Genomic DNA, 21,863 nt, shown 5'->3' on the forward strand with positions numbered 1-21,863 from the left:
ATTGCTCATGTGAGAGTCACTATTAAATGCAAATATTTAACATAGCGTTGTAGCTGCAAGTACAGAGTGTATAAGTGTAGATTCTCAGTCATCTGGGTCATGTCGGACCTGGAAGCTTCATAAAAAGCCCCTCAGTGTCTCCTTAAAGTGGAGTCTAGCTGCTTTATTTCCTGTTTAAGGTTCTTTAATGTAAAGTGTTTATGTGAAGCTCCTGCATGGACCAGCATTGTTTTTTATTTTTATCATTGCTCCTCATGCTGCTAGTCCTGTAGTTGTGAGTATGTTTGTGTAGCTGTAAATACAAAGTGACTAAGTGTGTAGATTCCCAGTCATCCAGGTCATGTCGATCCAGGAAGCTCCATTAAAAACCTCCTCAGTTTCTCCCTGCAGAGGAGTCTAGCTGCTTTTATTTTTCCTGTTTTATATTCTTGAACGTAAAGTCCAGTTGCATGTAAAGCGCAGCTCCCGGTACACAGTGAAGTATGTCGCTGTCGCTTTGCATGGACCAACATTGTTCTTTGTAGCAGTGAAGGGGGAGTGGAGCAATCTGATTCTTGTGAACTCAGCTCCTCCCATCTCTGCGGCTGCGCACTTCAATTTTTCACTTTTTTTTTTTTTTTTTTTTCTTTTTTCAATTTTTCACTCCTACTCTGGCTTCCGGACGCCAAGACAGACCGCTGCCGCCGAATTTAAAGAGACAGGCGATAGTTATTTTAAATAAACGGCAACCATTGTCCCTGGGCTGATTTTTTTTTTCCTGCCTCGGCTCGTCCATTTCCATCGCGATGTTTTAATCAAAGTCGCAGCGAGTAGCGGCTCGTCCGTCAGCGACCCTCCGCTCCGCCGGGGCTCCCGTCCGCCGCGCCGACACTGTCCAGCCAGCCGAAGTAGGGTCGCTCGCTCGCTCGCTTGCTGGCAAGGCAGGCAGGCAGGCTGGCTTCCCGACCGAGAGCAAGGTTTGTCGGCTAGCCAACAACTGGAGGTAACAAACCCAGAAGCTTCCCTCTCAAGTTGTGGTAGCGGCTCCTCCAAAGCCTCCCGTCGCCGGGGATAATGGCGAAGATTCAGGCGCACAGCACCGCGAAGCAAATAAACCAAATCCAAGACAAGCCTTACGTTATAACACAAAAGCAAGTGCAGCAGCAGCACTTCCAGAAGCTGAAGGTAAGCAGACACGACGAGAGGCGGAAAGAAAAAAAAAAAAGTCCCCTCAGAGTCAGAACCATTTTGTTCCATGTCGGATTTTTTTGAGGCTTTTCTCTCTCTCTCTCTCTCTCTCTCGCTGCCCTGCCGCCGTCGAGAGTAGTGAAAGGAACGGCTGCCGTGGCTAGCCTCGGTTAGCTCGCTGGCCTATTAAAAGTAATTCATCGCCAAACAGCCCAACGCTGACATTTAAGGTTAGATGTGGGAGCTGCGTTTGCTTAGCGAACGTGTGAGTGGGTCCGTGTGGTGGCACAGTTGGCGATACTTTCCTATTTTAACCGTATCAATAAACAGCCAGCAAAAAAAAAGAAAAAACGTTAACTCGGTTGTGGGAAGTTCCTCCTTGTTCGTTTTTTTTTCTCAGCCACCCTGAACAAAGTGGAGGACGTCAGCCAGGCTAGCCAAGAACGGCTATTTCAGTTGATTAGCAGCTTCATTACACATTTCTTTGTTATCGCACTGTTTTTAATACGTCTTCCTTGCGGCTTTTTTTTTCTCTCTTCTTCTTCTTTTCTTTCTTTTACAATTACAATTTGCCAACACGACACTGTTGGTCAGGCACCAGCTGTGACTATTGTATGAATTTGTATGCGGGTAGGTGTTGTAAGTGTTGGTGGAGTTATTATCGTCAGTTGACTGGCTCTTTGGCTAACGTTAGCTACAACAACCCTCTTCAGATTTGTCACAACGCTTTGTGTTTGGACACATTTGTTCTCATCGCAGAACCCCCTTTAGACACACAAAAATCAGTCGTATGATCGGTGAGGGGAAAAAAAAAGCTTGTGCACCGATGAACAAAAGCTGCCCTGGTGTTTCCACGGTTTTATCTGGACCAGTTATTTATTTATTAAGCGGTTACTTGTACAGCTTGTACTGCTAACTAGTGGATTTGTTGATTTAGCACTTTAGCTGGCAACGAAGGGAAGCAAACAGAATCCATACATCCAGCCACCTATGCAAAGAAATATATATAATACACATAGCACCAGGAGGGGGAATAAAATCCACATATTTAGGTTTGTGCAGAGGTAATAAGACAGTGCAGCATTGGTGTGGAGACATGCTATTGTCCTGGTAAACATGTTTACCAGCTCTGTAACGTCCCCAGAGCTTAAATACAACACAGCCGGACTCCTCTTTCCAAGAAGCTGCTTCTATTCAGACTGAAACATCTTCAAGAACCCAAAAACAGGAGTCAATGTGCTGTTTATCAGAGCTCTTATGATAACCTGGATGATGGCAGAGCTACACCTCCTAAAAGCAGCCAGACTCCTTGTTTGGGTTCTTGTGAGATGTTTCGTCCAAGAAGCTTCAGACTGAAAACAAAGGTGAATCTGCTTTTTAATGAAGCTCTTGCGATTAACATGAAATGGACGACGGAGAGCGTACGTCTCCGTAGAGAGCAGTAGGACTCTTCGTTTTGGTTCTTGGAAGATGTTTCGTCTTCTGTTCAGACTGAAACATCTTCAAGAACCTTAAAACAGAAGTCTGTTTGCTTTTTATTGAAGCTCTTATGATAACCGTTAGCTGGATGATGGCGAATCTACGTCTCTTAATAGCAGCCGGACGCCTTGTTTTGGTTCCTGGAAGATGTTTTGTCCAAGAAGCTTCTTTAGTTCAAACCAAAACATCTTCAAGAACCTAAAAACAAGAGTCCAGTTACGTCTTACTTGTATAAAGACCTGACTTGGGTGCCTAGAGAATCCACACCCCTGTTTATTCGTTTTGGTTCTTGGAGGTGTTTCATCCAAGAAGCTTCTTCAAGAACCTACAAACAGAAGCCCCCTTTTACTGATTGTGATTACCGGGACAATCAACACTTCTGTAGCGTCCGACTTCATCAGCAGCACAACAAGATGACATGGAGAACATTATTATCTGGTTGTGCTTTGTGCTCTACTGATGATTTTGTGTTTTTCTTCTTCTTCCCCTCCTCCTCTTGCTTTAGGTTGAAGATGCCTTGTCATATCTGGACCAAGTCAAAATTCGTTTTGCGAACGACCCCGGCATATACAACAAGTTTCTCGACATCATGAAAGAGTTCAAGTCGCAGAGGTATCCGTGGAGATTTATTCAAACAATCAGAGGTCACTGAGTTTTACTGAAACGTACTGAATGAGATGAAGAGACTCCTAACGTGGTGATGGTTGGAGTTTGTCACCAGCCAAGGATAAACCACACATTTTACAACTTATCAATGAACACAAAAGTGCCGATAGCTACTTTAATTATGCGACAGGTGTAATTATGTTGGCATCTAAGTGTGCGATGACAGAATTTTTAATTAGTAGTTCAGCTGTGCTCCTTTTTAAATCAAATGTATGTTTCTGATTAAGCGTTTTTTTTTTTGCAGTGGAAGCTAATCTCACTTTGCCTCTGCCAGCTACACCACTGAAATGTTTTTTGTCTGCCCTCTTGAACAGCATCGACACACCGGGGGTGATAAATCGTGTCTCACAGCTGTTCCACGGACACCCAGACCTAGTCTTGGGCTTCAATGCCTTCCTACCGCCGGGGTACCGGATAGAGGTCCCCAAGAATGGGATGGCTTTCCTCCAGTCTCCGTTCTCCACACAGGTAAGACCCTTTTCATACAGTTGCATCAACACACTGGTGCTTTATTCATCTCGAAGTCTATGAAACTTGCAGCAGCTCAGTCATTACAAACTCATGTGGAAGCCCACAGAGCATGTGAAGTCTTACAGGTGAGCTTCTTCTGCCGTGCCTCAAAAAAGCTCGGAAGGTTTCACAACGAGACGTGGCAGCAGAACCGTCTGTCTGGTAGTTAAATAAGGTTCACCACTGCAGTGCTGCCTTTTCCTGTGTTTGTTTCGCACAAACGCTTACAATCTCGTCAAAAATGCTAAATACGTCACGCTGAGCTGTAAAGTGTAGTACAGTAGGCGGCAGTCTCTTATTTTAATACGGACATAACATAGTCTGGACTCCTGTAGAAGAATGACTGCAACAGGAAGTTTGTCATGATTTCATGCAGTGCGATTCAACACCGATTCGCAGCTCAGGTTCAGTTTTAATTCAGTTTACATTTGCTCTGATTTGTGGAGTGTTTTGAGTTTTGTCTGACGGGACTCAGGATGAATGCAGCCCAGTTTCAGTCCCTCCGTTTCTTCTTTTTATGTTTCCACCAATAGCCAAGTAATAAATGCCAAAGATGTTTTCTTTTGTCTGAGATGTTCTTGTTTGGGAAGCGGATAGCTTGATAAAGGAATTTTGGCAGCCCGGCGAGCAGCAGAGGTGTACATGCAGAGTGTTACTTGAATTTTGCGGCCGCGTTTCCAATTTGGGAAGTTTTCATTGAACGTGTGCGATTGTATAGAAATAGCAGCAGCTCTGATTCTTGCATGTGTTTGTCTTTTAACCTCGTAGTGCTAATTCACTCCGTCTAGGTGCACTGTTCAGGGAGTTTTATGTCACTTCAAGCTTCTAAATATGAATTTAAAGGAAATACAATGCACTTTTTTGTTTTTTTTAAACTGTCCACCGTTTTATTCTAGCATAGGAACATGCTAAATAAAATGATGCTGCTTTCAAAAAAACTCCCACATTGTAAGTATGTCCAGGGGATGCTCATTCAATCAATGCAGGGCTGCAGTTCATTAGTTTTTTTTTCCTTATTAGTTTCCATCCGGTTGCGCCTCAAAGTGTGTTATTGTTGATTTTCTCATAATGAACGAGGGAGAGCTTTCAGCCAAACCCACCGAGACAAGTCCAGCTCAAGTGTTTAATATTTCTGTAGCAACACATTAAAATCGCTTACCGCTGAGTTTTAATCGCCACCTGAACTTACGGTTTTCTCCGTACCGCTGTTCATCTGTGCAGGTATCCCCAGGCCAGCAGGGGAAGAGCACGACCACCCCTGCAGTGGCTGCGACCTCAGGTAGTGCCTCTGCCACCCACACTGAAGCCGGACCTGCCCAGACCAGCGAAGTCAAGCCGGCCTCGTCGGAGTCCCAAACTTCCTCAACGTCGGCAGCAGGACCTCCGGAGCCTCCCAGCAGACTTTCGCTTCCCCTGACCAGCAGAGAGGGCCAGAATCAGGCGACCACCTCGTCTGTGTCTCCGCCCGCCTCCGAGACGAGCCCCGTAGAATTCGACAGTGCCATCAGCTACGTGAACAAGATTAAAAACCGCTTCCTGGACCACCCGGAGATCTACAGAGCCTTCCTAGAAATCCTGCACACGTATCAGGTGCTGTAGAAATAAAATAATTTACTTGTAGTTTGTAATATAAAAGAGTTGTTGGTAGGTTTTGGCAAAGTGGACGTCCTCAGCATTGATATTTCAGTAATGACTCTGTGTCTTTTCAAAGATCCTTTTTGTTGTTATTTTAAAAAAGGAACCAAACAGCAAAATAAAAGTCATAGCTGAAGTCTTACATTTCCAGTTCCTTCCGGGACAGCGACAGAATTTCTGCCTCTTGCATAATATTATTGCCGGTGTGTAGCGAGGTCAAAAATATTTCACTTTTCTAAGTTAATTCTGATCCGTCACACACGAACAACATTTTTTTTTCCCCCTCTTATAACCCGTTCAGAAGGAGCAGCTGGAGGTGAAGGAGAGCCGGGGCAGCCGAGGCAGCAGCGGGATGACGGAGGATGAGGTGTTTTCTAAAGTTGCCAGTCTCTTCAAGGGGCAAGAAGACCTGCTGGCCGAGTTTGGACAGTTCCTGCCGGATGCCAAGAGATCGCTGGTCAGTCGAGCAGCAGCACACGCAGATAAATAATATTTCACTTTCGAAGCAGATAAACATCCTAAAGTGTCGCATCGGACAGAATTCAAGAACTAAGTTCGCTGTGCTCGCTCAGATTTCGACCAGAGTTTACTTAGTTATTGTTTGTGACCCAAAACTAAGTTCTGGAAACTACTTTTACAGAATTGTGAGCATTTTATTTGTATTTTTACTCTCAAAAAGGGTTCAATATTCCAAAAAATATAACTCCCACAGCCATAAAATTGAGTGAAATTGTTCCAGAGGGCTCCAGCAGAGGCCATTTTTACATTATTAGCCCTTAAAATGGGGGAAAAAAGTGCAAAATCTTTAAATAAGGGTGGTATTGGGGCCCAAGAAAGTTCCTGTAAGTGTATATTTCCTACTAAAAATACAGCCTGTAGCCTGTACTTTAAGCTCTAAGCACAATCTGAGACAGTGAAGCAGCACCACTATCTGAGATGACATCCACCAGATCAATGGTTCCTCTTTCTAGGTTTTTTAAAATACAGCTCGCATTTGAATAACCGTTGACATTTCGTGTGTCTGTGCTACTTCTCAGAAATATAATGCTGATAATATTTATATCAACGCAGTACAAGAAGTACGTTTTCTTCTGTTATTTAAAGTGCAACACAAAAACATCACACACCAGTCAGACCTGAAGGGATTAGCTGAGCTCCTTAATTGTCAGATATCTTGATGCTGATTATTCGTTTGACCTTTTTATTTAAGCAAAATTGTCAATAATTCGTTTTTTTTAAGCTTTTGAACCACTGAGTGGCTTTCTTTTTTTTGTTTGCTCTGCTTTGAATGTTCAATTCACTGAGGATATATTGTTTTTATATGTTAGCTAAAGTTCACACGAGTTTAATTCACCTTTTTCCTGCCTTTGCCGTGTACTTTGTCTCCTGTAGTTCACGGGGAGCTCGCTGACAGGAGGGAAAGAGCAGCTGAAAAGGCCGGACGAAGAGGACACGATAACCAAACAGAACAAAAAGAGGCCCAGGCCCATACTTCTGCAGCACATGTCCCCACTGCTCAAGGTAAATCCTCGATTTAGAATAACCGCCCGGGGCGATGCTCAGATGTGCTGTATGTAACGCATGTCCTTGATCTCTAAAAAGTTTCAGCAGCCCCCACTTTTTACACATTCCCAAAGCTACGACTCAAATGTTCTGATAAGTTTTTAAAGACTATTAAATACTGATTCTTTTTTTTTTTTTATCCAGAAAAAAATGAAGTATTCCTGTACCAAAGATCAGTCCTTCGCTTCAGTTGGCAAACATGGAGTCTTAAGAGAATTCTCCTTCTTTGATAAGGTGAGACACCCGTTTTAGTGGCAGATTAACGTTGGGTTTCCTTCTTCTTCAGTTCGTGCTGTTCTTCCGACTCGCTGCTACTCTAGTTAGTTTCCCAACACTTCCTCTATTGCCGTCTTTACACGGCTTTCTAAAGTGTTTGCTCTAATTTCCTCGTCAACCCGCTCATCCTGCAGGTTCGCCGCCTGTTTAAAAGCCAGGAGGTGTACGAGAACTTCCTGCGCTGCATCGCCTTGTTTAACCAGGAGGTGGTTTCGGGAGCCGAGCTGCTGCAGCTGGTCACTCCTTTTCTGGGGTGAGTTGATGGAAAGATAATCGAGCTGGATGCATGTGTGATAAAATGAGAGGAATGGATGCGCAAATTAGTTAATACTGTCGCTGCAGGGGTCCAGCTTTCTGGTGTTAAAATGTTGATGTTTAAGAAACACTTTCTGCTCCATTAGAGAATTTGTAAAACGTTACTGATATAAGCATTACAGTAGCGTGATGGGGCAGATTTTTTAGCTGCAGCACATTCAGATTGTTTCCAACTCTTGGCTGTGGATCAGCTGGTCTGCTCCTGATTTATGGTTTATTTCATTCATGAGTTCATCTGTCTCCTTCCAGGAAGTTTCCTGAACTGTACACACAGTTCAAGTCATTTCTGGGGGACAAAGAGCTCTCTCATGCTGTGACGGGGCTGTCGGATCGCTACATGGAGGGAGGAGGGGGCCGCGAGGTGGATTACGCCTCCTGCAAGCGCCTGGGGTCCAGCTACAGAGCACTGCCCAAGACCTACCAGCAGCCCAAGTGCAGCGGACGCACTGCCCTTTGCAAGGAGGTACGGCCGCTTTACAAAGACACGTCCAAGAGATCTCGGCATTGAGTCGTACATTTAGTGTCCAAAACGTTAGCATCCCTGATTAGATTTCCATCTGTAAGGCGACATAATCGATCAGTCAGTGCCTTTAAAAGATGCTTGTTTTTTTTAACTTCAGTGTTGTTTTCTTGTTGCGTCGTGACATCCGTCGTTTTTGGCTCAAGTCATTCGTCAGCTGCAGTTTGTTAAAAGTTTTCAAAGACTTTGAAAGTGTTGGAGGTACTTCAAATGACCGCAGAACAAACAGGTGGTTTGTAAACTGTGCAGAGTTTGGATGGCAGATCACAGCAGCGCAGCACAATGTAGGAAAACCTGAAGAGAAACAAGCAGGAGGCACTTTACAGCTGTTAGCTTCTCTCCTGCTCTCTGTGCTCACATATACTGATCTCCTGTTCCTGTTGTCAGACAAGAGTAGTGACTGAAACGCCTCTTACATGTTAACCAAGCTGCTGCTCTGTGGTTAAAATCCAGATTTTCTAACCACGATGTCGCCTGACAGACTCACAACACGCATGAGTTAAAGACGACAGCCGTGCCGTGAATTCAACAGTGTTGTTTTAGACTCTATCGAAGCAGCTACTAAAGTCAGAGAACAATTAGTAGTAAGAAGTAAGAGTTGCGTCGGCTGCTCGGTGCTGTAAAATTAGATTAGATTAGATTCAACTTTATTGTCATTACACATGTACAAGTACAAAGCACCGAAACGCAGTAAAAGTATCCACCGTGTCTGTGAGGCATGTTGTCGAATAGACGGACTGAACTTTCTCACTTTGCAAAGAAGTTTGATAGAACTTGTAAGTTTCTTTTGAACTTGAATAATAAACCCTCTTTTTAACTGCATTATACAATAACTTGAGTGAAAACGTTGTTTAGCTTTGTAACAGGAAAATTAATCGTTCACATGAATCATTAAATAGTTGATAGATCAATCAATAGATGAAATAGTCGCTGGTGGCAGTCCTATCCTCACTTTTCTTATCAGTTTGAAACCTACTGTTTGTGTCCATGTGTTCTTACATGTAGTCTTTCTCTTCTTTGCCTTTGCTGGTGTGTTCTTATGTTTCCTGATGTGTTGCTGCCACCTGTAGCTCAATGAAACACTCAGAGAAACGCTGAAAGTACGTCATTATGAAATGTGTTCCTGTAGGAATGGTCTTCTCGTTGGTTTATTTATTACGTCTTCCTCTGTTCTACGTGTAGGTGTTGAACGACACCTGGGTGTCTTTCCCGTCGTGGTCAGAAGACTCCACCTTTGTTAGCTCTAAGAAGACTCCTTATGAGGAGCAGCTGCATCGCTGCGAGGATGAGAGATTTGAGGTACGTACATCATAACGAGGTCATTTTTCAGATTATGGATGTTATTGTTAATAACAGATTACCGATAAAATACGTTTATACGCAGCTTCCTTGTTGCTTCACTTGTTGATGTCAGTGCAACAGGAACTTACACGGTTACCACTAAGAGGCTTGCTGTCAGGCCTGCAGCTATGCTATCAGGAATCCCTGTAACATCTCTCTAAAGTGAGATTCATTTGAGCTTTCAGCTCCAGCTGACAGATAAGTCTCTCTAGCAGAGACACAACCCATAAAAACTGAACAAAGGAGCAGAGCCGTCACCACAGAATCGGGAAATGAGCCGCTTTCGGACCGACTGAGGCTACGCTAGCAGCTAGCGGCGAAGTTAGGAGGCAGCCATGGATTAGAAGGAAAACAATTATGAGTAGTGCTTTAAGATGTGGACCTTAGTGGGCAATAAAAGTGATTGAACAGCAGATGAAACTAGAGGAGAGATGACAAAATGTTTTATCTAAACAGAGGAGAACGTCCAAGTGTCACATGATGCTCTGATGCCGTCACTCCTGTTTGTATTACTCATATTTAGTGATAATAACGTGCATCACTTCCAGATAGCAGTTAGCCGTAGTTCTAAATTACAAATAATCTGTACTGGCCCTGGAGAACAAACATCCATCCATCATCTCTACACCTTAATCCTCTCTGGGATCATGGGGGGCTGGAGTCTATCCCACCTGGACAGGTAACCAGTCTATCACAGGGCTACACTTAGAGACAGACAACCAAGCACACTCACATTCACACCTACGGACAATTTACAATCACCAATTAACCTCAGCATGTTTCTGGACTGTGGGAGGAAGCCGGAGAACCCGGAGAGAACCCACGCTGCACGGGGAGAACATGGAGACTCCACGCAGAAAGATCCCGGGTGTCCTCACCGGGGCACGAACCGGCGACCTTCTAGCTGCGAGGCGACGGTGCTAACCACCGAGACACCTGGCAGCCTGGAGAACAAACTGACAAATAATAATTTTAAAAAACCACATTAGCCTTAATTCTGTTTTATGCTTTCTTGTAAAGCCGAGAAGTTTGCGTGAACATCCCAGCTTGTTTAGTGTGTGTGTGTTATCTGTTTGTGAGCCTGACATCAGAGATGTTTTAACACATCCAGCACTGAACTCTGTCCTGTCGCTGATGCTCAGTTTAAAGCTCCGTGTCTGACTCTTTTCTTACAGTTGGATGTCGTTCTGGAGACAAACTTGGCCACCATCAGGGTGTTAGAGAGCGTCCAGAAGAAGCTGTCCCGCCTGTCACCAGAGGACCAGGACCGATTCAGACTAGACGACTGCCTGGGCGGCACCTCTGAGGTCATCCAGCGCCGTGCTGTGTATCGTATCTATGGCGACAAAGCCCCTGAGATCATCGAGGGACTGAAGAGGAGTCCCGCCACCGCTGTGCCTGTGGTGCTGAAGAGGTCAGGACTGTCTTTCTCTGGCTGCTGTTAGCTCAGACTTCTTTGCAGAACTTGTCGTCTCAGCATTTTTTGCTGTCTTTATATGCACATGCATTAACGTTATGTTAATTCAACACATTGATGAAGCGGTCTAATTATACCTGAGCGCCGGAGAGGCTTGTCAGTCCGTCATATACTTGTGAATATAATACATCAGGAACACCTTGAGGCGATTTTGTGAAATTTGGCACAAACGCTGATGAGCTGATTAGACTTTGGTGGCCAAAGTCGCTGTGACCTCACAAAACACACTCTTTGTCCATAACTCATGAGTCTATGTGCTACTTATGACAAAAGCTTCACAGAAATGACCAATAGGGTGAAATGACAACTTCATATCCAAAGGTCGACTTGGCTGTGACATTTTAATGTTCTGCAAAAACACTTTTCTGGCCATTATTCAGCAGCAGGGACAGAAGGGACGATCGAGAACATATTTCACATTCGGTTGGATGCGTAGTGGGTGACACTGAGCGCTCAACCTGAAACTGTGGTCATTGTGTAGGTTTTCAGCGCTGAAGACGAAGCCTCCACGTTTCAGAATCTGTAGCTTCTCGTGTTTAATCAGAATCTGCTTTATTGGCCAAACAGGTGAACTCGTACCTGTAATCTGTTTTATTCTCTCGCTGAACTCACACACTTTAGTCTTCACTGGACACGGTTGTAAACTGCAGCTCGACTGGTTAGTGGAGGCATAAAACCATGTGGCGGTAACTCTAGTTTTCATTTTTAGATCTTTGTGCGTATAAAAATGTGATTGCTGCTTGCAGTCAGAGACCACGTTCTCCCGTTTATACTACTGATGGGGAAGTTTAAGCAGTAAGCAAGGTTTAGTTGCTGAGTTAGCATGAATACGATACTCGCATTAGCAGGCGGTGATCTTTGTTCGTCCTGCTACATAAACGGTGCATCTTAAAAAGACTCCTTCTACACAGAAGAACAAGGACTGAAGTTGTGTTTTCGTCTCCAGGTTGAAAGCCAAGGAGGAGGAGTGGAGAGAGGCCCAGCAGGGCTTCAACAAGATCTGGAGGGAGCAGTATGAGAAGGCCTACCTGAAGTCCCTGGACCACCAAGGAGTCAACTTCAAACAGAACGACATGAAGGCCCTGCGGTCCAAGAGTCTCCTCAACGAGATCGAAAGCGTCTACGATGAGGTAAAAGCTCCCGCATTCGATCTCTAGAGCTGATTAAACGATGAGGTGTGAAGTAGGGAAGGCTTGTTATCAGATATTTTGGGGTTTTGTACCAAAACCACTGAAACTGAATTCTGTGCACAGATCAGGAAGTCTGTCTGTGAGCTGCTGAGACACATTTGAGCTGTTTTGAATTCTAGTTTTTGCTTTTCTTTATCAAACTTTTAAGTGTCTCGACTTTTGAGGTGTTTTTTTTTTCGCAGCGAAGCTTTTGTCAACGAGATTCCAGAGAAATGACAAATGTCCAAAAGGCCTCGTGTGAAGCATCGGATTACATTCCTGTATGACTTTGGGGCTAGGTTATAATACCACACCTTAAGTTGGCCCAGATAAGACAAAATGAAATCGTTCCCGATGTTCTAACTTGAAAAAACAATATAATTCAAAGCCAGATCATCCCAAACAGAAAACAGTTACACAAGATCCAGAAGCTGACGAGACGTTTCAGGACCGTTGTTCTGCTGCTTGCACGAGACAACTGAGTTTGTTCATCTGAAGTTGTAATTAGTTTAAACTTCATGTGACTTTAAGTTGACTTAAAAGTTAATGTTTGATCTGAGAAACAAGCTGACGGCATCAACTCGAGACTCCGGCTGCGTTCTCAATCGTAGACTTCTTTTTCTTTTGCATTAACTACAGCTGCCCTCGCACCGCTGCACGCGACTGGAACGTTCTACTTCACCGTAACATTGCGCTTTAAACTTTGACTGCCGCAGTCTGCAGAGCAAACGGAGCTGTCATCTGTCTTTGCACTCCGAGGCTCAAGCTTGTTTATACTTGCGTGACACACGGTTGCGTAACTGTGCAGGGGATTGTGGGTCAGAATGGCCAGAAAAGCATGCCGGCCTGCATACTGACAAACCCGACCCAATGCAGTCGTACGTCTGGGTATTTCTGGCACAGTGCATTCGACTTACTATGTATTGGGACGTACTAAACCTTTGTACGGCACATGATATGGTATAAAAGTATAGATATCTGAACACGAGGTGAAAAGCTTCAGAACAAGCAAACAAGAGTTGATTTGTGACTTCCTTGTATGTGGAGGAAACCTTGTGGCTGCAGTGTGTTACAGTTCATCTGGGCGATTCATTTCTCTGAAGTGATTACAATCAATGATTTTAATTTCTAAACTCAGCCCGTGGCAGTTCATTTTCCTGCATTCATTTTTGTTGTTGTTGTTGTTTTTTTTATTCCTCTCAGCGTCAGGAGCAGAGCACAGAGGAGGGCGGAGTTGGCCAGCAGGGTCGCAACGGCTCCGGTTCGGCCTCAACCAGCGAGCCCCACATGGTGTTCACCTACGAGGACAAACAGATCCTGGAGGACGCCGCCGCACTCATCATCTACCACGTCAAACGTCAGCCCACCATCCACAAGGACGACAAGGACCACATCAAGCGCATCATCCAGCACTTTGTCCCCGACCTGTTCTTCTCCCGCCGCGGCGAGCTCAGCGACACCGAAGAATGGACTGATGAGGAGGCTGAGCCCGAGGAGGGAGCAGAGAGAGGAGTCGGAGGAGCTGCAGCGGCTGCAGGCGGAGGAGGAAACGGTAATTCTAGTAATGCATCGGGAGCAGCAGCGGCGGCGGCGGCAACCACAGGTAGTCAGTCTCAACCACAACCTGCCCAATCACAGTCCCAGACGCAGTCCCAACCACAGCAGCACCTCAACGGGGAGTCCAGGAGGAGGCGCTGCAGCCCTTCCCAACCGGCCGACACCGAGGCCTCCACCACCTCCAGTAGCATGAGCCAGCCTGCAGGCACCACCTCGTCCACCCCCGGGTCCACGCCGATGGAGACGAGCTCAGGGGCGGCCGGGGAGAAGGTGGACCTGCGCGACCCCGAAGCGGAGCACCAGAAGGAGCTGGACGGCGTCTACAACCTTTTCTTCGTCAACAACAACTGGTATTTCTTCCTGCGGCTGCACCAGACTCTGTGTTCGCGGCTGCTGCGGGTTTACCGGCAAGCTGAGCGGCAGCTGCTGGAGCACCGGGCCGAGCAGAGCCGAGAGAGGCTGCTGACGGCGGAGGGACGGAGGGAAAAGGCGTGCGACCTCGCCATGGAGCTCCGCCTCAAACAGCCCAGTGAGTTCAGCTGCAAATGGCGATCGTGCAAATCTAGAAAAGGCCAAAGTGTTTAATTTGAGTTATGTTTGACTCAGTGGACGGTGTAGGTGGTTGAGTTTTACATCAGATCCTCGAACCATGATTAGATTAAACTTTATTGTCAATGCATGCGTCACAGGTACAAGGCAACGACATGCAGAAAGCATCTCACCAACAAATAGTACACAAACGACCTCATCAGGACGATTAGTTTTAAATAATCAGCACTAAATACGAGAGTTTCTATTATAGGATGGCTTAAATAATGGATTTACTACGAGATGCTGTGTGTTAAATGGATTGAATGTGTAGAAACATTCCAGTTATGTTTAGAAACTTGTGCCTTATTTTGACCCTGTAAGTATTTAAAGCAGTTCTGGAGAAAACCCGTTGCTGTTCAGTTAGTTAGCGTGTTTAGGTAGCTCGGCCCTGTCCTGTCCTGTGCACGAGCACAAACGTGCACGAGCGCAGACGTGTTGAGGACACGCTGAAATAGTGTCGTGTGGATCAGTTCAAGCCAGTTTGTCTGTTTCCCATTTAAAGAGCCGGAGCTCTGCACGAACACCACATTTTTATTGGTGCCCACAGACGGAACAGAAAGCTAGCAAACCGAGAGTAACGACAAAATATACTGGATTAGAATCACATGGTCCACCTCTGAAACAGCATAAAGACTGAAAAATAAATGAATAAGAGCATATATCCTCCACTCACACAGTAGATGTTTATTAGTTTAACTGTGGTTTGGTGAGATATTGTGTCCGCTGAGGAAGAATTTCATTACGTGGAGCAGAAGATTTGTTTTTGACGTCCTGAACCGATTTAAAAGACACAACACGGTGTATAAGACCCAGCTCGTTGTTAGAAAAGGTACAAAGTGTTATCTAAAGAAATAAAAGACAGTTCAAAGAAAAGTAAAACTGTGATAAATTAAAGGAAGGCTCTGGGATGTGTGGTGTGTAGCTTGACCAGCAGTCAAAACCACCAACAACTTTAAATTTACTGCATTAAAAGTCCAAGAAAGTCGCTCATTTTCATGTCTGAGAAGCTGGAATCATTAAGTTTTTGGTGTTTTTATGACTTGCATTATCAAAAGAACACTGATTATGTTTCAGTTGTTAATCGACGGTTTGTTGCTCGTCTTTTGGTTGAGGACTACATCTGGATTCTGGTATTTAATCATGAAGGGTTAGAAGACGCTTTGTCCAGAACGGATCCACGCTGACTCGTACCTTCATGCTCATCACTAAATGTGACGTCGCTTTTCTTCCACAGGCGAGGTGGAGTTGGAGGAATACTACCCGGCCTTCCTGGACATGGTGCGCAGCCTGCTGGACGGCAACCTGGACTCCACACAGTACGAAGACACGCTGAGGGAGATGTTCACCATCCACGCCTACATCGGCTTCACCATCGACAAGGTCATCCACAACATCATTCGGCAGGTAGGACGAGTTTTGAGCGTTCGCTTTCATTCACATTCGCAGCGCTGTCTCTAAGCCCCGCCTCTCTGGTTCCAGCTGCAGCACCTGGTGAGCGACGAGGTGTGTCTGCAGGTGGTGGATCTCTACCTGGCCGAGAGGAAGCGAGGGGCAGCGGGGGGCAACCTGTCCTCGCAGTGCGTCAGAGCAGCCTGGGAGACCAGCTACCAGTGGAAAGCCGAGCGAGTCATGGCCGAGGAGAACTGCTTCAAGGTGAGTCCTGATCGACGCGCTTCGCCGTTTCCGATTACGGAGCCCCGTTTTCTCTGCAGCGGAAAATTTGCCGTAATTTTAGAGGGTGGTATAAATTTCAGAGCCCCAGAAAGGCAAAGTGCATCAGTAATAGCTGTTATTGTGAGGAAACATTTACTGGATCAGAGGTTCAGCCTGCTTCACTCCAGCTTCATTTATCATCTGAAGACGTTCAAGGCTTTCGGTCGCAATTTTATCTCTGTTGTTGTGAGTTTAACAGCATGTTAATAAGGAGAGATCATAATAGAGTCCAGACGAAGGTTATTGTGCAGAAACCAGTGTGATGGATTCAAATTTTTTTAGTGGTTAGAGTCTGTTGATAAACAAGATCACGGAGCGGAGGTGAGGACGGGACAGACTAAACACTGAAGTTAACAGACAGCTGACGGAGACGACGTGGATGAGGAGGGACGTACGATCAGGAGGAGTGACGGAGGTCTGATTGGTTTAGAGAACTTGGGCAGGTAGATTATTGGAGGAGGAGTGCAGTGACACTGAGTGTAGAGCAGCAGGAAAAGCTCAGTAAACAAATCTTCTTTATTGGACTCATGCATGAGCTTCGTTGAACCACAGGACTCCACATTGAAGTCGTTCAGTCGCCTTTTGCAGCCGTTTTTGGAGACGGCCCTTTCAGAGTTGTATAACTAGGAGCACCAGTGTGACTCGCAAATATGCAGTTTTTTATTTTGATTTTTTTCACTGTATATTATACGAAACAGCAGCATGGAGCAAGAAGTGTGTGTCTGAGGTAGATGGAGTGATTCTGGAGCTGATGCCAGAGTCTCGTGTTGATGGGGACAGATGTGTAGGACGTCATCTACCTGTATCTGCTCTGTAAATAATCACTCTCGCTCAGGCCTTTGGTGATAATTAAACAAACTGTTGGTCAAAAGAACAGATCGTGTCGACCCTCCTGTGCTGAGCCACATTCTGCTCGACTCAGTTTGCTGACTTGTCCACAGACTTTGTGCAGGACAGATGCAAGCAGCGCCTCCAGCTTCACCGTGAGACTTTTTTTTTCCTGTAAAATAAAACAGGAAGCTGTTTTGTCAGCGCATTAGCAATTTGTCACTAAGGCGTTTATCAGCGACACAGTCAGGATGGAAAAAACGTGAATGTGTTGATTCAGGTGCTGCTGGATGTTTCAGAAGGAGCTAGCGGTGCTATGCTAATGCAGAACCCTCAGTTTCTATTTCAGCTGCATTCTAAAAAGCACCTTCCTCCTGCTTCCATAGCAGACGCTTTAAGACCATGAACCTGCTTTTATCCAGCTGTAGCTGATTCACACGTTGTTCTGTTTCTGTGCAGGTGATGTTCATCCAGAACACGGGTCACGTGACGATGACCATCGAGCTGCTGGACACCGAGGAGGCCCAGGCCGACGATCCGCTGGACGTTCAGGTAAACGCACGCCTGTAAAACACGCGTGGACTCGTTTGGACGCGGAAACCTTGAAATGATTAATGAGACTGAAGTCAAACTCTTTCCTCCTTCAGTGCCTGTCGAGCTACATGGAGCAGTTTGTGGGAACAGAGTCCAGTCTGTGCTCTCAGGCTGAAGGATACTTCTTCAAACCCGTGTTCCTGCCCAGGTACGACGCTCAAACACGGCAGAGACACGTCATTTCTACACAGCTGACGTTTAGGCTGTGTGTGTTCCTTACAGTCTCACAGCCACCTGTTACCTGCGTATGAATATCACGGCCAGATAAAGCTGTGATCCCTGATTCCAGGCACTTACTGCTGATCTTCTGGAGCCCTGATGATACCACTTTGCAGACAGCTGCAGACGCGTAATTGTTGCTATTATGCTGCTTTGTTGTCCACTTGGAAGCTCCGTAAATGCACAGCGGGCCACATCTACGTATTGTTTATGCACATTACTGCAGCGCTGACACACCGGTCACCACGAGGACGTTTGTTCGCTCATATATGTGAAAAATGAACGACATTTATCAGATTTGCTTTATTGATAGTGCAACGAGTACAACGAAAAGTACGGTGCAGAGTTTTCAGTGCAGAAAAATATAAAGAAATGTATATAAAAACTCTACAAACAAAGATGAAATTCAATAATAAGCACAGAGGTCGTTGCATATTAACAACATATTGCACTCATTACAACATGCTATAATGTCACAGGGACCTTCGTGTGCTTCTTACATCCTTCTTTCTTTAAACATTTCTTTGTGTGATTCGATATAATTCCAGGGCAACAAAAGTACATTTAAATTTCTGCACGCCGTCTGTATTAAGTCTGGTTGAAATTACAGTATTTAGGTCACATGAGATGCTGCGTTTTAAATGAACGCACCGCCGACAGGTTGCAGGAACTTTAACTTTCATTTTCCTGTTCACGTTTTTACCCGATGATCAGAAACAACCAGCGTCTGTCTGACAAAGTCTCAACTGAATATAATTAATTGACTATGTCAGCTATTGAATTAATCGACTAATCTTATAATCAATTTATTGATTTGAGTCTTTTTTTTTTTTTTTTTAAGGACAAAAGCAAATTTTCTAATTCAACTTTCCTAAATGTGAATATTTTCTGGTTTCTTTATCCTCTGTGATGATAAAGTGGACTTAAGAATGACATTTAAGGATGCTACCTGGGCATTGAAAGACACTGATTGATTTTTTTCTCCATTTTCTGATGTTTTATAAACCAAAGAACTAATTAATTGTGAGTTGTAACGCTGAAGGATAACCTCCATGTCAGCCACGTTTTAAACTGGACTTCACAGGTTTTCTCATGTTTGTGCTCCACATGTTTATATGTGTTTAAGGACATAACATAGAAGGAGTCCGTAAGATGTGTAATTAAAATGTTTACAAGTTCATTTAAGTAAGTCAGAGTTTTGGCAGCTTGTAGTTTAGTTCATTAAAAGTCCTGATAGATGTCTGGAATGTGACTAAGAGGTGGAGAAGTTTGCTCCCTGACTCACTACAGATCCACCGTCATCCACCTCCGGTAACATCTGTAAAGATTAACGCTGTCTTAACATATATAAATATATTAATTAGTCATATGTCAGATGAACGTTGTCATTACTTCCAGCTCTAATCAATACGTTGTGTCTGGCAGGAACTTGCGGCGTTTCCGTCGCTGGCAGGTGCGTCAGGTGGAGGCGATGCGCTGCAGGAGGGAGTGGCACCGTCAGCTGGGCGTGGAGAACGCCGGCAGCCTGGACTGCCGATTCAAACTCAACACTCACAAGATGGTGTTTGTCATGAACTCCGAGGACTACATGTACCGCCGAGGAGCGCTGGTCAAGGCCAGGAAGGTGGGCTGCAGCCGCCGGTTATATTTAGACACGATGTGGTGCTTTGTCAGTGTTCTGGTGAATCTGAGTAACGTCGTGACGATCCAGCCCCGCTCGTACATTCTCTGCTTGTTAAATCCTGTTTGGTGGCTCACAGACGAGGCTCTGACAGCTTTTCCTCTTCCTCCACAGTCGCAGCACAGAGTGGCAGCGAGCCAGCACGAACGCTTTGACAAGTGGCACCAGGGCTGGCTGGCCAATCACGTTACAGCCTCGGCCGAGCGCTCGGTGCAGAACTGGCTAATGGGCGAGGAGGAGGAGGACATCATCCCCTGCAAGACCACCTGCCTGTCGACGGAGGTGAAGGGGCAAACGGTCAACAGATACCAAGTTCATTACAGCAGTAGCAAAGCCCCGTCCTCGCCGTAGAGGCCCACACAGGTAAATGCATGGACTTACAGGACATCCGCACACTAAACACAACAGACACAAACAGCCGCAGTCCCGTCGCTCCGCCTTCCTCCACAGCGTGCTCACTCATTCACTTCCACTCGTGGATGAAGAAACTGGCAGTGAGTCGGTGAATGAGTGCGCAGCGCGAGGAGTGACGATGTGGAGACCAGGACCAGCGGACGGCGGCGAAAGTAATCAGCGAGAGCGAACTCGGTCCCGACGGACGGGACGAGTCGGACACAACGGCACAAACGGAGTTCATCATCATCCTCAGCATCTTCTTCATTCTAGCTTCTCTGGTGGCACTAAAGGCGGTCAGACTGACGGACTGAGACGGTCGATCAGGCGAGAAGTCACAAAATCCTGGAGTTTGTTTCAGAAATGTGAATGTCTGTTTTCTTTTCTTTCTTTTCTTTTCTTTCTTTCTTTTTTTTTTTTTTTTAAAGTCAAGTGTAGTTTTTAGCTTCTAAAGCCAGAGAGCCTTCTGCTTGTTGGTTGGTTGGTTGGTTTATGCGTGTTTATATGGAGAGATAATGGTAAACGTGTGTATGTATGTGTATCCTGCTCTCTTCATTCTGTCTGTTTGTGGGCCCAGTACAGGCTCCACGACTATAGTAACTGCATTATTACTGTATGTGCATATATATACAGCAGGGATCCTGTATTTTTATATATGCATCTACACCAGTGGATCGATGCATCTAAAGATCACGTGGTTCTTTACAGTGTTTGCTGTCAGCCAACTCTCGATGTTTGTGTTTGTTTTTTTTGTATTTTTTTCTTTTTTTTTTTTTGTTGTGTTGTAGCTAAACAAGTTATCACCAGGGCAAAAAGGAGTCCTTAAAAATTAATTGGTTTAATATTGATAAAGCAGTCAAATTATGTATCATATTCATTGATTTCACCAAATGTTTACTTTGCATCGTCCTCTTTGTTTTTTTTCTTTTGTTTTTTTTGCATACTGACATTGAAAATAAAAAGCAAAATATCAGTGTTAAAATAGAATGTATAACATTTATCCTGTATCAGTTATCATAAAATAAACAACCTAGTTGTGACCTTCTTAGACGCTGACTGGCAGCTCGTTTGTCGGCTGGACAGAGTTTGTAGACGGACGGGAGACGAAGCCGAGCGGCTGCACGTTACCGGAAAACTACTGATACAGTCAACAAAAGATAAACCAGAGTCTGTCGCTAGTTTCCTAATCGTTTAATCTACTGTTTGGGGAAGATTATCATGAAATATCTTTGGCCATCTTGTAGATCTGGGAAACAGTTTTTAATGATTTTATTGTGGGAAAAAAAACAAATGATCAGCAGACGAATCCAGAAAGAAAGCAGCTGTTGAACTCCATAAACGTGGGATCTGTTGAGCTGGAATTAAAAGTTGTATTTAGTGAAAACGCTTCTGATCGTATCAGAGTTCATCATCAGCACAAGGAGTTGTCTGTGTACTTAATGCCTCATCACCTCCATGGGTTTAAAAAAAAAAAAAGAAAACTGGATTCAGATCACGTGATTCAGCCGAAGAGCTTCGCGGTGAGATCGTTTCAACTCCGAGCATTTTTCCTCCAAACGGGAAAAAAGGTTGTTGTCGGATTGTGAGCGCCTGTTGGACGATGATTCATGACAAAGTTAAGTGTGTTCTCCTTTGATTTTGTGGATGCTTCGTCTCTGCCAAGAAGCAAGATTTTCAGGCTTTTCAGGATGATTCATTTCTCCTGGTTGGCACCGTGAACGTAACTGAGTCAGTCAGTCTGCCCACCGGGGGACGAAGAGAACGAAAACGACAGCAAATCCCCAGACGCTGCCAGAGCTTCTGGACGAGTCGACTACATCTACTTACAGAGTGGAGAGCGGGTGAATAAGCAAGTGCTCTGCAAAATACTGCGCAGGCACCGAGAGCCACAAAAGTGAACCGATAGTGCAGAGGAGCAAACAGGAAACAGTGTTTACATCTGGACTCATGGAGCTGCACGAAGGCTTTAGTGAAGGGGAAGAGGTGGATAAAGATCACAGCAAAACATTAAAGATACCATTTTGTGCCCCTTTTTAGTAAATTAATGAAAGTCTCACGTCTTCAGAAAGTGTGTTTCAGCTCAAAATCCTGCAAAGAAAACTCTGCATCTGTGATTGACCACACAGCAGCTGAGTGTTGTGTAAAGTCGTAGTTTGTGCCTGCCAAATT

General features: G+C 45.0%; 1 protein-coding gene across 1 annotated transcript; it reads left to right on the plus strand.

Moving 5' to 3' along the window:
- Positions 1–248: 248 nt before the first annotated feature.
- Positions 249–20,742, plus strand: sin3b (SIN3 transcription regulator family member B). Its single transcript, XM_008302184.1, has 19 exons — positions 249–1,164; positions 3,152–3,258; positions 3,627–3,780; positions 5,044–5,412; positions 5,759–5,914; positions 6,850–6,978; positions 7,165–7,254; positions 7,431–7,549; positions 7,861–8,074; positions 9,314–9,430; positions 10,648–10,886; positions 11,896–12,079; positions 13,322–14,204; positions 15,501–15,670; positions 15,746–15,919; positions 17,267–17,359; positions 17,455–17,549; positions 19,046–19,244; positions 19,416–20,742. The coding sequence occupies exons 1-19, from the start codon at positions 1,054–1,056 to the stop codon at positions 19,650–19,652; spliced, it is 3,840 nt and encodes a 1,279-aa protein (XP_008300406.1). The 5' UTR covers positions 249–1,053; the 3' UTR covers positions 19,653–20,742.
- The last annotated feature ends 1,121 nt before the right edge of the window (positions 20,743–21,863 follow it).

The sequence above is a fragment of the Stegastes partitus genome, unplaced genomic scaffold (genome assembly GCF_000690725.1).
Source record: "Stegastes partitus isolate 25-593 unplaced genomic scaffold, Stegastes_partitus-1.0.2 Scaffold1771, whole genome shotgun sequence".
NCBI classification, from domain to species: Eukaryota; Metazoa; Chordata; class Actinopteri; family Pomacentridae; genus Stegastes; species Stegastes partitus.

Excerpts from the sequence above, each read along its gene's own strand:
- sin3b (XM_008302184.1), top strand. The coding sequence starts at position 1,054 with ATGGCGAAGATTCAGGCGCACAGCACCGCGAAGCAAATAAACCAAATC. Across the intron at positions 3,259-3,626 it reads AAAGAGTTCAAGTCGCAGAG|CATCGACACACCGGGGGTGA; the intron begins GTATCCGTGGAG and ends CCTCTTGAACAG. Across the intron at positions 7,255-7,430 it reads AATTCTCCTTCTTTGATAAG|GTTCGCCGCCTGTTTAAAAG; the intron begins GTGAGACACCCG and ends CTCATCCTGCAG.